Consider the following 13,445-nt stretch of genomic DNA (forward strand, 5'->3'; position numbering starts at 1 on the left):
TTTGATGATCGTCACTTGCCTCTTAGTGTATGGCTCGTAGTAGATGGGAAAAATGCAGGAAAATGGAAAATAAAAAAAATGCAACAACAAAATACTAATCATTTGTCCGTTTCCGTTGGTTACACTCTACACTACATCATCTCTTCCGGATTGCTTCGTTCAACTTCAAAAGCGTGTTAAGACGGTTGAAAAACTCAAAGCAAGACTAGATTTGTGAAACACACGACGATGATGTGCAGCCAAATATGGTAAGGGGAATAGGAGGTTATTGATTCTAAAGATTTCATTACTAGGTAATATCGCTCTCTCTCTCTCTCTCTCTCTCTCTCTCTCTCTCTCTCTCTCTCGATTTGCCAGTATTGCGCAGCCAGGTTATGTCAAAAAAATCGTTGTATCCGTAGTTTCATATTAATCAAAACCCGGCCGGCCCCGTTGGCGTATGTCTTGCGGTTTATGCTTATCATCTGCGTTTATTCCAGGTATGGAACACACAGACACACTATATAGAGCCTATTTTGGTTGATAACGATTGCTTTAAAGAAGATAGGCAAACCGAGCAATTCTCCTTCATTCCCTCTCGGGTTGCTCTTGGTGAACTTAAATTTGCTTTCCAACTAAATCACAGCATATCCATATTGAAATGTGACCACACAGGCCCTGACCACCACAGATCTTTTCCTTTCAGCGTTGTGTCATGCCATGTTGTCGTCGTCGCCCTCCGTCTAGTTGTCACCACTTCGACTCCCATACAGCCCGATAACGGTTTTCTTCATCCGCTTGATGTCTCGCGCATTCGTACGGCAGCAGCCACCAACGAACTTGACGCCCATTTCCACCCACTGCGGGAGGTACGTTTCGAGTGGGGTAAGATTTTCCGCACCTCGCCAACATCCACCCACCGCGTCCCACTGTTCGCCAGAGTTCGGATACACGATAAGCGGTATGCGGCCGGTATCGTCTGCCGATGGTAGTGGCGTTCCCACCGAAAGCTGCTGCTCCTGCACGGACCGTAACAGTGGCAACACATGTTGAGGATTAACACAATTCACACCGATCGCTAACAGATTCGGGTTGGCCAGCTGTTGCTTTGCCCGATTCCATAGAGCGATCACCGTTTCGGCAAAAGGCTCCCCGTGTGCGAGTGTCGCCCCATCCCGACACTGGAACGAGATCCAAAACCGTACTGTCGGATGTTCGGCCGCAAGTAGATCGAGCAGCGCTTCCGCCTCCATCCGGCACGGTATCGTTTCGAGTGCGAGCGCATCCACACCGGCCTCCACAATCGCGTTGATTCGCGGTCGGTGCCATTTTTGCAACCGATTCGCTGGGACATGATCCGCGTACGCACCCGTATATTCGGACCCATCGTGCAGATGCGCACCGTACGGTCCAACCGAACCGACTACCCAAGGAATCTTGTGCGATTTGTTAACGAGCTTCTTTTCGGCTAGATAGCGTGTTCGCGCACGTCGCGCCAGCTCAACGCTTGCTTTGATCAGCTGCACCGATTCATCCTCGTTGAGATCGAGAAAATCCATATAACCCTCGATGGACGCTTGGTACGTGTTGGTCAGTATGCAGTCGGCGCCCGCTTTTAAATAGTCCAGGTGCGTTTCCAGCACAGCACCGGGATTGGTTGCGTTGAACCGTGACGTCCAGAGTGGATCCTTATCCAGCTTTGCACCGATATGCTCGGCAAGCTGCGTACTAAAGCCACCATCGATGACGAACACTTTGCGTGAGGACAGTTTAAAGGATTTGCTCTTGTCGGTGCGGACCGGCAACGTGAAGGGTGCCGAACTGAACGGATCATCATCATCGTCATCTTCGCCGAGCAGCGTGTCAGGGATGTTTTCCGGTGAGAATGGGGCAGCCGTTTGCGGTGGAACGGACGTCGGTACCGTGGCGACCGTCTGTATGAGCGGTAGCGACGAGTGTCGTGGAACTTCCGGTGGCGTTTTTAAGCTACCCTGACTACCTTGCTCGCGAATTTTATCAAACTCTTCGCCGAAAATGTGATCCTCGGTCATCTGCGCGAATGGCGTTGGATCACCGAACGGGTTCCAGTTGGAGTTGGCAGAACCGACCGACGAGGTGGACCGTTGCTGCTGCTGATACAGCTGCGGGTTGGAACTGGACGCTAAACTGGCTGGAATTGGTTGTTGTTTGTGGAGCGAACTGTTGGACCCATTTCCAGGCGGACTGGCGGACTTGTTGCTTGCCTGATCGCCAAACGGGGCCAAAAATTGGGAAGTTTCCGAAGCGAAAGCTTTGTTAAAGGCAGACGTATCGCTTACATTCCGTCGGTGACCCGAAGGCTTTGGTGGTGCTAAGATGCTCGAGGAGGAGGAGTTTGATCCACCGAGGGTGGGTGTTTGTGGCGCATTGTTGGACGGACCGGGAATGGCCGGTTGATTCGCTGCGTGACTTGGCGAGTGTATCATCGATAGGGAAGAGGATGACGAGTTGTGGGCAGATCCACCGGGTATCGGAACATCCACTCCGCTGGCTGGAGGAATGGGTGTTAGTTCCGCCTCCCGGAACGGATCCGGATACGTCGTCTGAAACAATGCGGCCACAGCAACGGGTTGTGACGAGGGTAATGTTCCATCCAACGTCGTTATTCCTGCCGAAGTCGATGGATCGATCGTAGCCGGTACATTACCGGTGGCGGGTGGAAAGTTAGCCGCAAACTTGGCAACAAACGCTTCCGCCGGTGCATCCGCAGCACTTGGTGCCACCGCCGGCACCATACCAGGCGTTGGTGATGAAAGAATATTTTTCGGCGACGGATTCGGTGGCAAACCGAGCGCGAAACTGCTCACACCCATGTTTGGCGTGGCCGCCTGTGAAGCTTTTGGACGCTGGCGTGGCGCAACACTGGTACCTCCTCCCTCGAGCAGTGGTAGCTGACCGGATGATTTGCTGGCGGATGATTTCGATGTAGATCCAGCCTGCCCAACTGTACCACCGATCGGCGGTAATCGTTTCGTTTCCGATTCAAACGGTGGCACCGTTAGACTTTCCAGCGGTGGTACGCTACATTTCGTCAGGTTTCGTACCGGGTTCGTCCTACCAGCGATGCCAAAAGCAATCTCACACACTTGATAAATGTTTGGTCGCTTTTCCACATCCGGCTCGAGCATGTAGCGTATCAGCTGATGTACGGACCGCGAATACTTCGAACTGTCCGGTATGCTAAACTGACCACTCTGTATCGCGAGTGCACTTTCCCCGAACGGCAGCGTAAAGAAACACACCTTGTACAGCAAGCAACCGAGCGCCCATATGTCCGCCTTTACCGTAATGTCCTGCCCATTAAATAGATCGATCATTTCCGGCGCACGGTACGAAAGCGTCGTGTACTTCTGGATCTCTTCCTCCACCATCGTACGCCCATGGCTCGTTGGATTAAGCACCCGTGCCGTAGCAGAACCGAAATCACATAGCACAAAGTGTCCCTGATCGTTTTGCAGGATGTTTTCCACCTTTAAATCCCGATGTATTATGGGTGTCTGGCATTGGTGCAACCGAGCGACCGCTTCCGCAACGTCACAAAATATTTGCATCACTTCCGGCTCGCTAAAGCCCGTACTAAGCCGCCCGTTCATCAGCGTAAGCAGATTCGTCTTGCAGTACGGCATCAGCAGCAGTATCTCGTGCACACCGTTACCTTTCGCATTGATGCTGTGGTCAATGTAGCCGATGATGTTCTTATGTCCACTAAGATTGCTCGCTATCTTTATCTCCCGATTGCACACACCCAAATCGTACTCATTGTTCACGTACAGCCGCTTCAGTGCGTACCGTTCGCCTTTCGCACCTTTGACTAGAAACACGACAGCGAAACCACCCTCGGCCAGTACCTCCTCCACGGTAACGACGTTTTCCTTGCTTAGTTTAAACGTTTTGCCGACGAAACTGTTCGTTTCCCGGCTGCTGCTGCTGCTCGTGGTGGATGTGGGTTCATTTTTCGTTTCAAACTTTGATATGAACTTTTTCATCCTGTTCTGCTGTTCGTTCTCCCTCTCGCTTTGTGTCTACTTTTTTTAGGACTCGATACGCTTATACAATTGATGAAGTACTCAGGTCTAAAAGAAGATACCGCACGCGTTGTTGTGTATGTTTTTGTCTACTATTGCAGGCGAGTTGTTATTGCTTTTATGTTTGAAACAGTTGGTAACAGAGTGCTGTGTCCTGCACAGATTATAACTCTTTCTAATACTGTGCCTGGGCTATTTTTGATACCGCAAAAGAGAAATATTTCTATATCCGTGCTAAATTGTTACGTTCCTACCATACAAGTCCATTTGGTAAGTAGTGATGTTGCTGCTCCGCCCGCTCGGTGTAGTTCTGCAGTGGTGTTTATGCTCGTACGCTCTATCGCACTTTTATCACTTCCGTTGCGCTGCATGAATCACAATAATCAATGTGTGGAAATCATTAGCCCTTGGTGGTGATGTGGTATTAGTACTCACAAGCTACTGATAGCGCTTGGGTTGCGCTATCCCTCTTACCTTACTACGCGACGAGTTGTATGTTCACGTGCACAATTTTATTCGTGATCTTTTGCAGCAAGTGCTCTTTCTCGACCCTTTTCAAAGCAGCTCAATCCCTTATTCAAGTGTGGAACTGTATCTAGTGCTCGGCCTCTTTTTTTCGTCGCACACCAACACTTTTTTTCACACCATCACACACACTCCTCTCCTTTGGTTTGACTCCTCACGGTTCGATTGGTGGTCTAGCGTTTGAGGAACATTTCGCTGCCTTTTTTCGTGTTTTGTAGAACAGCACACTGCCTGGGAGGGTAGTCTTGTAGGCGTATAGACGATGCAGCTGCTGCAGTACGGCCACTTTGGGGGAGGAAACAAACGGGAAAACTGTACTAACTTATCACACACTCCAGCACTGAGCAATGCGACTCATTCGGGGCGTACCGATATCTGTTCCAAAAAACGAAACGCGACTGCGATGTGTGCAGCAGTACTTCTTTCTATTTGGCATGTAATTGCGCAAATGTGTATGCGTGTGCGTATGAAGAAGTACGTGTGTTGATTGAATTGCTGCCGTCGTATTATGACGGATAAAAATGGCAAAGAAAAACACGAAAATTTTTTTGACAGTTCCGTACCAAACATTGCAGGGCTGGTGAAGTAAATTTGGAATGGTTAAAATTTTTTCATTTCTATATGGTAATAGTACCAGTTTTCGGCAGGCTTATCATTGGTAGCGATGCATTCAAGTGAAATTTGGCTATGTCATGTTAATCCGTCTCCACAAATTCGAAATATTCATCGATTGTTGAAATAATCCGCTTCAGATACGGAGGATTCTTTTGACACGCAGGAATGATACATCAAACCCTGTATACATGGAATGCTCCGTTTTGTTGTTTTGTTTCGTAAACAACATCAGTTTTGTAGCCAACAATAGCAATACTAAAACTGGATACTCTGCCAATTCCACATTAACTGGAGCTTAGTTTCCTACGCTGTGTGGTTCAGTCTACGGCAAGGTACAAACGTATTGGTTATACATAGTACTTCAACCAAGGAATGCTATATTTCCCTTTGAGAGCCCGGCCCGGACCGACCATTTTAAAAAATAACAAAGCTGGATGAATTGACCTCACAAATCATGAGTAAAGAGAAATCTTGGAAAGGATTCGATCAGCTTCTCGTTTCTCCTGCTGTACGATGCAGAAGGTCGTTGAACCAAAGTAATGGCCGACGTGGACAGCGGAGGTCCCGCTCAAGCAAACACGGCAGCGTAAGAAGCGTGATCATTTATCTTCGTAGGCTTTTGTAAGCAAAAATGTAATCTAATGAACTATTTTCTTGTAGATATTACATGCAGGAGACCAGGGCGATGATTGGCAGATCGATGACCATTCAGATGATGAAACGTTGGCCAGTGTAATCAATGCAAGCGACACAACGCTTCCTTCAACGATTACATCGTCTGTGCCACAATCGTTGAATCCTGCCGAAATTACGATTGAACGCAGACATCAGTCAGATTCGGAAGTAGAACACATCTCAGAAGATGAATGTCGTCGTCCCCAGTATGATACTACATCCAATTCTTCCGATTCGGACGATTGCCTGGCAATAAGCTGCACTAAGAGCAGAATGACGCGATTACAATTTCTGGACAAAAATCCACTCAAAAGGCGCAGAATTACGGACGATATGGATGTATCGTTCGGTGTTGGTACGAGTAAAGCTAAAAATCGGCAACGGCAGGATATTATTGATGCTAGTTCCCCAAAATGTTTCAAACCCATTTCATCGCTAAACCGAACTATCCAAACTAATGCCGCTGGAGCGGAACTATTGAATAATACCGTAGCCAATCGATCCACACGTTGCTGGAAGTCGTTCGATACATCGTTCACGGAGCAAGAGACGAGCTGGATAGAGGAATTACCATCCTCACCTGAAACGGATAATACCAACGAACAAGGACCGCTCAACATTGAAGAGTTACCTGCTTCGGCTGAAGACAGCAGTTCCAGAAATCGGCATTCCTTGGAAAATTCATCCACTGTTCCAGCAAAATCGTTCTACATCAAGTCGCCCGAGGCTAACAAGAGCAAAAAAATTCACCTCAGAAGTTCACCGCTGGGAACACTGGAAGCAGCACTGCATGAGCGAACCTCACGGCAACATCTTTGGCACCAGGCCATAACATTCGGCAAGGTTCAACCTAATCTCGTCCTAAAACTAGATACCATCGAGCGTATTTTCGGTCGCGTGATGTTACGATTCTTCACCACAACAAACGAAACCGATGAGTGTGTCCGGGAGCAGGTGGAAAATGTTATCTTCATGGATCAGGGCGATAAACAGCTGAAATCGCTTCACGCTGGAATGGAAATAGCGTTGGAATTGGACGAACGGATAGCGCCTCATCGTGTTTCGCACAACAAACTGGTACACCTTGGAGTAACGAAGCTATGTCCGATGCCATTTGCCGCCAAATAAATACACACATTACACAACATTATGGGATCGTTTACCATTTTTCTCCACTGTCCTTTTTTATTCGCCTCCATTTAACACGTCCACACCACCATCTTCACTCCTTTTCCAACTGCGCCCGCGTTTTGTGTGTGTTTTGTTGCAAAACCTTTTTACGATGTCGTTTCCATCGCGGTGGCGCCAGCCGTTTCCTCGGTGTACTTGCCCTTGTCCTTGCTCAGCGCCGCCAGACGGCCCTTCGCACGACGGTCCAGGATCTTCTTGCGATCCTTGTCCATCTTCAGCTTCACGATAACACACTTGGACGGGTGCACACCGACGTACACGTTCGTGCCGTTTGCCTTCTCGCGCTGGATACGCTCAATGTACACGACGTACTTCTTGCGGTACACCTGCACCACCTTGCCGACCTGGTTGCCCTTGTAGTGGCCCCGCACTACCTGTACCTCATCATCCTTGCGAATCGGCATGGAACGTACGTTGTACTTTTGTTTCAGCTCCTTCGACAGTGGTGCCGACATAATCGTACGGCGGATGTGCGACGGGGCCTGGAAGTGGCGCTTGCGGCTCTTGCGCCGGGACGACGAAACATTTTTGTTGAATTTCATCTTTATCCGAGGCTGAAAAGGGGATGGACACGATGCGATTCTAGATTACCGAGCTGTACGTTATGGCTTTATATGCTTTTTGGCACGTTTACGGCACTTTTTAACACTACTTACAACAAAATACTCGTACACCCGAAAAACGCGTGCTTCACGTAGTTCAAGATGTCGGAAAAGGAAGTAGAGATGGGCGTCGCGTCAATTTGGATTGCCACATTCCTCGAAGGGATAGAATCCGCTCCGATTTCAATTCTGTATTTTGAAAATTATGTCAATACACTTGACTGGCTCGTTCAAAAGATTTTTAAGTATGAGTTTTTGATACAAAAAGAACAAATGATCAATATCAACGTTATAAATGGAACAAATATGAAATGATTTGAAAATTACGGTATTTGTTGAGAACGGAGCAATCCGATCAATTTGACAACAACCATCACTAGCCAATCTAAAGAAGAAGAAAAAGTATGCAAAGAACATAGAAGAAAACTCAAAATGACAGCTATTCGTGGCAAGGTTCGCATAATTTGAGCTGTTCTACGTGTCATGAGGGGCAGGAAAGGATGGGATCTAATAATTCTAATCATTCGTTGACGGCAATGATTGAACTTTTTTTGAAAAGGGATTCAATTGCTCTTTTGAAATAATACGAACCAAACACGCACAAAGAAACTGATATTCTTTTCCTAGATGTTTTCAGCTTGACAATTTTCATTAAGAACCAAGATGAATAAAGAATGCAGGTGTGCCAATGTAGACCGTCCTTCATCAAAACGAAAGCCAGTCATGCGTTGTTTACAACTAAAACTCACCCGGGATGGACTGTAAACAGTTGGTGTTTAAATAAATCTATACAGTTTTAAAATGTCCAATTTTGTGCCCAGCAAAACTCATTTGCGAGCGGCACTGCTGTTCTTCTACCATCAGAAAAAAACACTTACAGAGGCACATCGATTGCTGGTACAAACTTACGGCCAGCATGCCCTCGGCAGGACGCAGTGTTCCGTGTGGTTTAGGAAATTTAAGCGCGGCGAATACGACCTCCAAAACAAGGACCGAGGTCGACCGACCAAAAAGTTTGACGATAAAGATTTACAGTCTCTGCTCGATGAAGACGACTGCCAAACACAGCAACAGCTAGCCGACCGGTTAGGTGTAACGCGCGAAACAATTTCCATCCGTCTAAAAGCTATGCGAAGAATTCACCGAGGTGGCAAATGGGTGCCGTGCGAGCTAAGCGATAGACAGCAGGAAAAGCGGAAAACCATTTGCGAGATGTTGCTTGCCCGCCATGCCCGAAAACCGTTCCTGCAGCGCATCGTAAATGGAGGCGAAAAGTGGATTTACTTTGAAAATCCGAAGCGCAAAAAGTCCAGCACGGAACCGAGCGATCCATCGATGCTGGCTGCCGGAGCGAACCGTTATGCACAGAAAACGATGCTGTGCCTTTGGTGGGATCATGGCGGTGTGATCTGTTACGAGCTGTTGGCACCGGGCGAAACCGTTAGCGCACAACGTTACCACCATCAGCTGATTGCGTTGGAAGAAGCACTACGTGCGAAACGTTCCGAGGGACAGAGTGAGGGTAGGAAAATTATCCTGCTACATGACACTGTACCAGCGCACTGTGGAAGTCCTGTGGAGGATACGATCATAAAATTCCGGTGGGAAACGCTACCACACGTACCAAACTCGCCCGATCTGCTGCCCTCGAATTATCATCTCTTTCCTGTGCTGGGGCTTGCTCTCTCGAACCAACGCTTTGCTTCATTGGAGAATATTCAAAACTGGCTGGATAATTGGTTCAGCACCAAGGATAGATCGTTTTTTTGGCGAGGTTTGCAGCAATTACCGGACAGGTGGGAAAAATGTATACATCATGATGGTAATTTCTTTTGAAAATAAATGTACCAATCTTTTGGTAGATTTGACTGTCTGTAGAATCCAACTGAGCGTCTGCCAATTCAACATTCAAGCCTATCCCAGCCCTTAAATAGGCAATAACTTATTTGTGGTCTGGTGTCATTGTTATGACATGACCAGCTATCCGGAGCTTGCTGAGTGGAAATTCAAATTCAGATCTAGGACTTTTGACTCAAAATAGGACATTTTGAACGTCAGCGTAGGAGCAATAACCTATGTGTTCATCGCTTTTGCAGGAATCAGTCATTATTACTGTTCTAAATGAGGTTTTGAACCGTTTGTTCCTTCTTTAGGTAAGGGAAGACAGGAGAACTTCCGGAAAACCAGGGGCTGGCTATGTTATCAGCGAAAGCCTGAATTACTCAGACTTCCAATTGTACTATTTCAGTATATCTACAACCTTCATAACCGAGCATGCTCGGGATAAGGCAAAAATAAGGAGGAGCTATCCGCCTTCTTGCATATAACATCACCCTAGGCCAGATAACATCAAGATTTCAATCAAAAGGGAAGGGATTCATTTATCCCATTCCTTGTAGTCATGTTGAGATGAGCTTTGAGATTGAGTGTACTGCGCCGTCATTTTCGATCAGTCCAACTACTATTCCACCCTGATGCCTAGTGACTTTTAGCTACTATTCTTTTGTAATATTGAATAACTTTTAGTGTTGTTCTAGGGATCCTTTATTCAGTTGGGTGCAATCATTACACTACTATTTATACAGCGCCAATGTGCCATTGCATGCTAAACACGGTATGTCTTTTTCGATCCACTCCACAGTACACTACACTTCGAACGAACGTTTGCATCGGCTTACAATTAGCGCTTAAAAGTGGAGTGTGTATGTTATTTAGTATATGTATAGAATGTCTAGCAAAGCAGCGCACCGATGGTCCTGAAAGCTTTCCTTGAAGACCGTTCGCTTAAACTTTGAGCCGAGCTCAATCATGTCTCAATTCTCCTTCCTCTCGATGTCAAGGCCTGTTCAGCTGTATCTGTTTCGGATTAGTGTGGTGGTTTGTGTTATAAGCCACCTTACCTTCTAGTGTTTAAATATCTTCATCATCTAATTAAAAAATACAATCAATAGGAAACACACACACGTACATTAAAATAAATGGAATAGTAAACGTTTAACGGTGTGGAACCTAGGCGCATTATTGGGAAAGGGAAAATTATTCTAACCATAAATTATGCTTTGCCAAACCAACTAAACATCATCAAACAGTCCTTTCGGCTTGATGGTGGAACGTCCACCGGCGCTTCCCATACGATTATCATCCTCCTCGAACGTGGTACCGTAGCCCTTGAATCCGACCGTAACTCCCGTGCTCACACCGAACCGTTCATTGATTTCTTGGGACAGTGAACGGTTAATATCGTCCAGGCCACGAGCACCACTGCCCGTACTGCTATAGTCCAGTCGACCGTCACCATTTCCGATCAGATCGTCGTTCGGTCCAACGGTGTCCAGATGGCGGGATTTGTACTTGGACAGTATCCCACCACCACTACTAACGCCACCTCCTGCTCCTGCTCCTCCTCCACCAGTTCCGTTTCCGTTCGAACCGCCTCCATTTCCCCCACTGCCGATCGTTCCATCGCGTGCAATTTGACTTAAAATATTATCACGCCTTCGAGCCATTGCATCTTCCGCCCGCTGCCGCTTACGTTTCTCTCGCACAATCAAATCTTTACCTTCCTGGACGAGTTCGACTGCGATCGTTTCGTTTAGCATAAATTGCTGAAAACCGAGTGCGTTTAGTGCACGACTACCGAGCGAGAACCAGGTTGCTAAACAGAACGCCAACATTACCATTGGGAAATAGATGTTGAACCCATCGGAAATGATACCCAACACATCCATGTGGCCCATAATTTGGGTGTAGTGCGTCTCGAGCACACGCTCCTTGATGATGTGCGAGTCCATATGTATCATACCGAGAAAGTTGAGACACATTGGTGGCGTTAGCCGACACAGCAGCATGCCACTAAAAATGAGACTGTACTCGTTCGTTTGATGGTGCGCTGCCAGATAGTAGAGATTCAGGAACTTGATGCGAAACACGGTCGAGTACGCACAGTAGCAAAGGTAGCAGAGCGTCAGCATGGAGAAGATTTCGATCGTAACGAAATCGTAGCTACCTTTGGCCACGTTTAGCACGTTGGCAAAAATTGAAAGGACGGGCTTACGGTTAAAGAACGTTAGCTCGCTCCACACGACCATAAAGGACAGGAAGGCGGTAATGACGGCCAGCGCTTTCAGGAACGGAGCCTTTACGACACACTCCCAGTACCAGTCAAGCGTTGGGTTGTACAGGGCCCTTGCCATTCCTATCCGATGTTTGGGAAATTCGCTCTTGAAGCGATGATCGAGCGAAACCGCATTTTTCGCGACATCCTCCAGATGCAGAACTTTGTTAACTTGGACGCTCCATAGTGCTTCGGTTCGCTGTAACGTTTGGAGCGATTTGATTACCTGCCGGTGTAGCCGTACCAGTGCCTTTTCCGACGGTACAGCCATCGGAGAACCATCTTCCCGGCTTATGCGACTTGCGCGTTCCATCAGTTCCGTAGGCACCTTCCGGATAATGGTTTCCAGTGCTGGGCGTAGCTCATGCCGGGGTGGAATCGCACGACTGGCGGACTGTAAACTTTCCAGCACATCATCCACATTCTCTTCGGCTTCCGCCTTTTCCGAGCTAAGCTTGGATAGCTTAAAGTATGCATACTGCAGCGTAAAGCCAGGTTTCGAGTTGTTCCACAGACTGCGTGGTACTTCAACGAGGGCGTAACCTAGCAACAGTACAAGCAAAAACAGGCCCCACGTGTTGGAAGCGGACGATGCGATGGCTTTCAGCTTTTGCCAGTCGAGTGAAATGCCTGGCTGCAGGGCGAGATAAATCAACAGTATGCCACAGATAAACAGATACGTGCCGTAGTAGATGGCGTTATCTACGAGTGCCGATCGTAATTTGCCCTTGATAGTAAAGTCACCCGCCTTCAGGTAAGACTGCATCAGGGGCATAATTAACCAGGTGAGGAACTGGGAGGACCAGTAGATAATGCGCCACAGGTTGGGGAACACTTCCTCCTCCACCATGCCCCATGGACGCTGGCAGATGGCGTCCGGACCATCATTGTTCGAGCCGTTGTTGTTGGTGATATTGTGCTCCTGCAGGCATTGACGATACACGGTCTTGAAAAAGATGGAGAGAGTGATAGAAACAATTGTTAATCTTTGTTGTGAATTGAGATGGGGAAAAAATAGCAAAATGGCAGAACTGGTTCTGGACGATTTCATAAAACATAGGATCCAGTTTCGGCAGGAAGGTGTAACCAATCCTTCCGGAACCGTCCGGAAACGTAGTCGGTTAGGCGCTTTTTGTTCTTTTTGATGTGATGATTTTCATCTTCGTTTTCCATGCGTGCGTGATAATCTATAATTGTTAAAAGTCTGTCAAAGCAATTCAAATGAAAATCGTTATATCAACGCAATTCGTCTATGTAATAAAAATTTCCAACAATTTCATGTGTTATTTAAAAAATCGACCCGTAAAATTTAAGGGATACAGTGTATCAAATGTGCATAAAGAGTGAAACGCAGAGAAAACGAAGACAAAACTATAGTGGACTGCCCTTTCGGACGGTTCCGGACTAAACCTTCGATTCCATTTCCTTGTATCAGAATCGTGGGTGCGTTCCAAAGAACCCATCACTAGCTGTGAACGTTTCGATCCACCAAAGTAAGCCATACTCACCGAGGTAACATCCAGCGGTATTGTAAACACAATGAGAAACGAAAAACTCCACGCCGTGAGTACGGAAAAGGTCACGATTGGATGCTGCCGCTGTATACAGCCGTATCGATAGAGCGATATCGATGCCAGCAGTAGTGCCAAACAGATGGAAAATACCAGCAAATATGCCATC

At 47.2% G+C, this 13,445-nt stretch overlaps 5 protein-coding genes across 7 annotated transcripts in view; 2 read left to right on the top strand and 3 right to left on the bottom strand.

Moving 5' to 3' along the window:
• LOC126558958 (soma ferritin) overlaps positions 1-13,445 on the top strand; it is a 203,505-nt gene that overhangs the window by 182,572 nt on the left and 7,488 nt on the right. The window lies entirely within an intron of this gene.
• Positions 1-13,445, bottom strand: part of LOC126556838 (DNA damage-binding protein 1) — a 412,736-nt gene that overhangs the window by 10,605 nt on the left and 388,686 nt on the right. The window lies entirely within an intron of this gene.
• On the bottom strand, positions 723-4,016 carry LOC126556872 (AP2-associated protein kinase 1). The gene has a single exon (XM_050212416.1). The coding sequence runs from the start codon at positions 4,002-4,004 to the stop codon at positions 723-725; it is 3,282 nt and encodes a 1,093-aa protein (XP_050068373.1). The 5' UTR covers positions 4,005-4,016.
• LOC126558138 (uncharacterized) lies at positions 5,638-6,995 on the top strand. Its single transcript, XM_050214094.1, has 2 exons — positions 5,638-5,769; positions 5,844-6,995. The coding sequence occupies exons 1-2, from the start codon at positions 5,638-5,640 to the stop codon at positions 6,984-6,986; spliced, it is 1,275 nt and encodes a 424-aa protein (XP_050070051.1). The 3' UTR covers positions 6,987-6,995.
• LOC126559327 (60S ribosomal protein L26-like) lies at positions 7,115-13,444 on the bottom strand. 2 transcript variants are annotated; one of them, XM_050215464.1, is made up of 3 exons: positions 13,274-13,444; positions 10,729-12,711; positions 7,115-7,603 (listed from the first exon to the last, which is right to left on the bottom strand). In XM_050215464.1, the coding sequence occupies exons 1-3, from the start codon at positions 13,442-13,444 to the stop codon at positions 7,136-7,138; spliced, it is 2,622 nt and encodes an 873-aa protein (XP_050071421.1). In that variant the 3' UTR covers positions 7,115-7,135. The 2 variants fall into 2 exon arrangements, with proteins under 2 accessions (XP_050071421.1, XP_050071420.1); XM_050215463.1 differs by lacking the exons at positions 10,729-12,711; positions 13,274-13,444 and adding an exon at positions 7,706-7,857.

Source organism: Anopheles maculipalpis, chromosome 2RL (assembly GCF_943734695.1).
Source record: "Anopheles maculipalpis chromosome 2RL, idAnoMacuDA_375_x, whole genome shotgun sequence".
Classification (NCBI taxonomy): domain Eukaryota; kingdom Metazoa; phylum Arthropoda; class Insecta; order Diptera; family Culicidae; genus Anopheles; species Anopheles maculipalpis.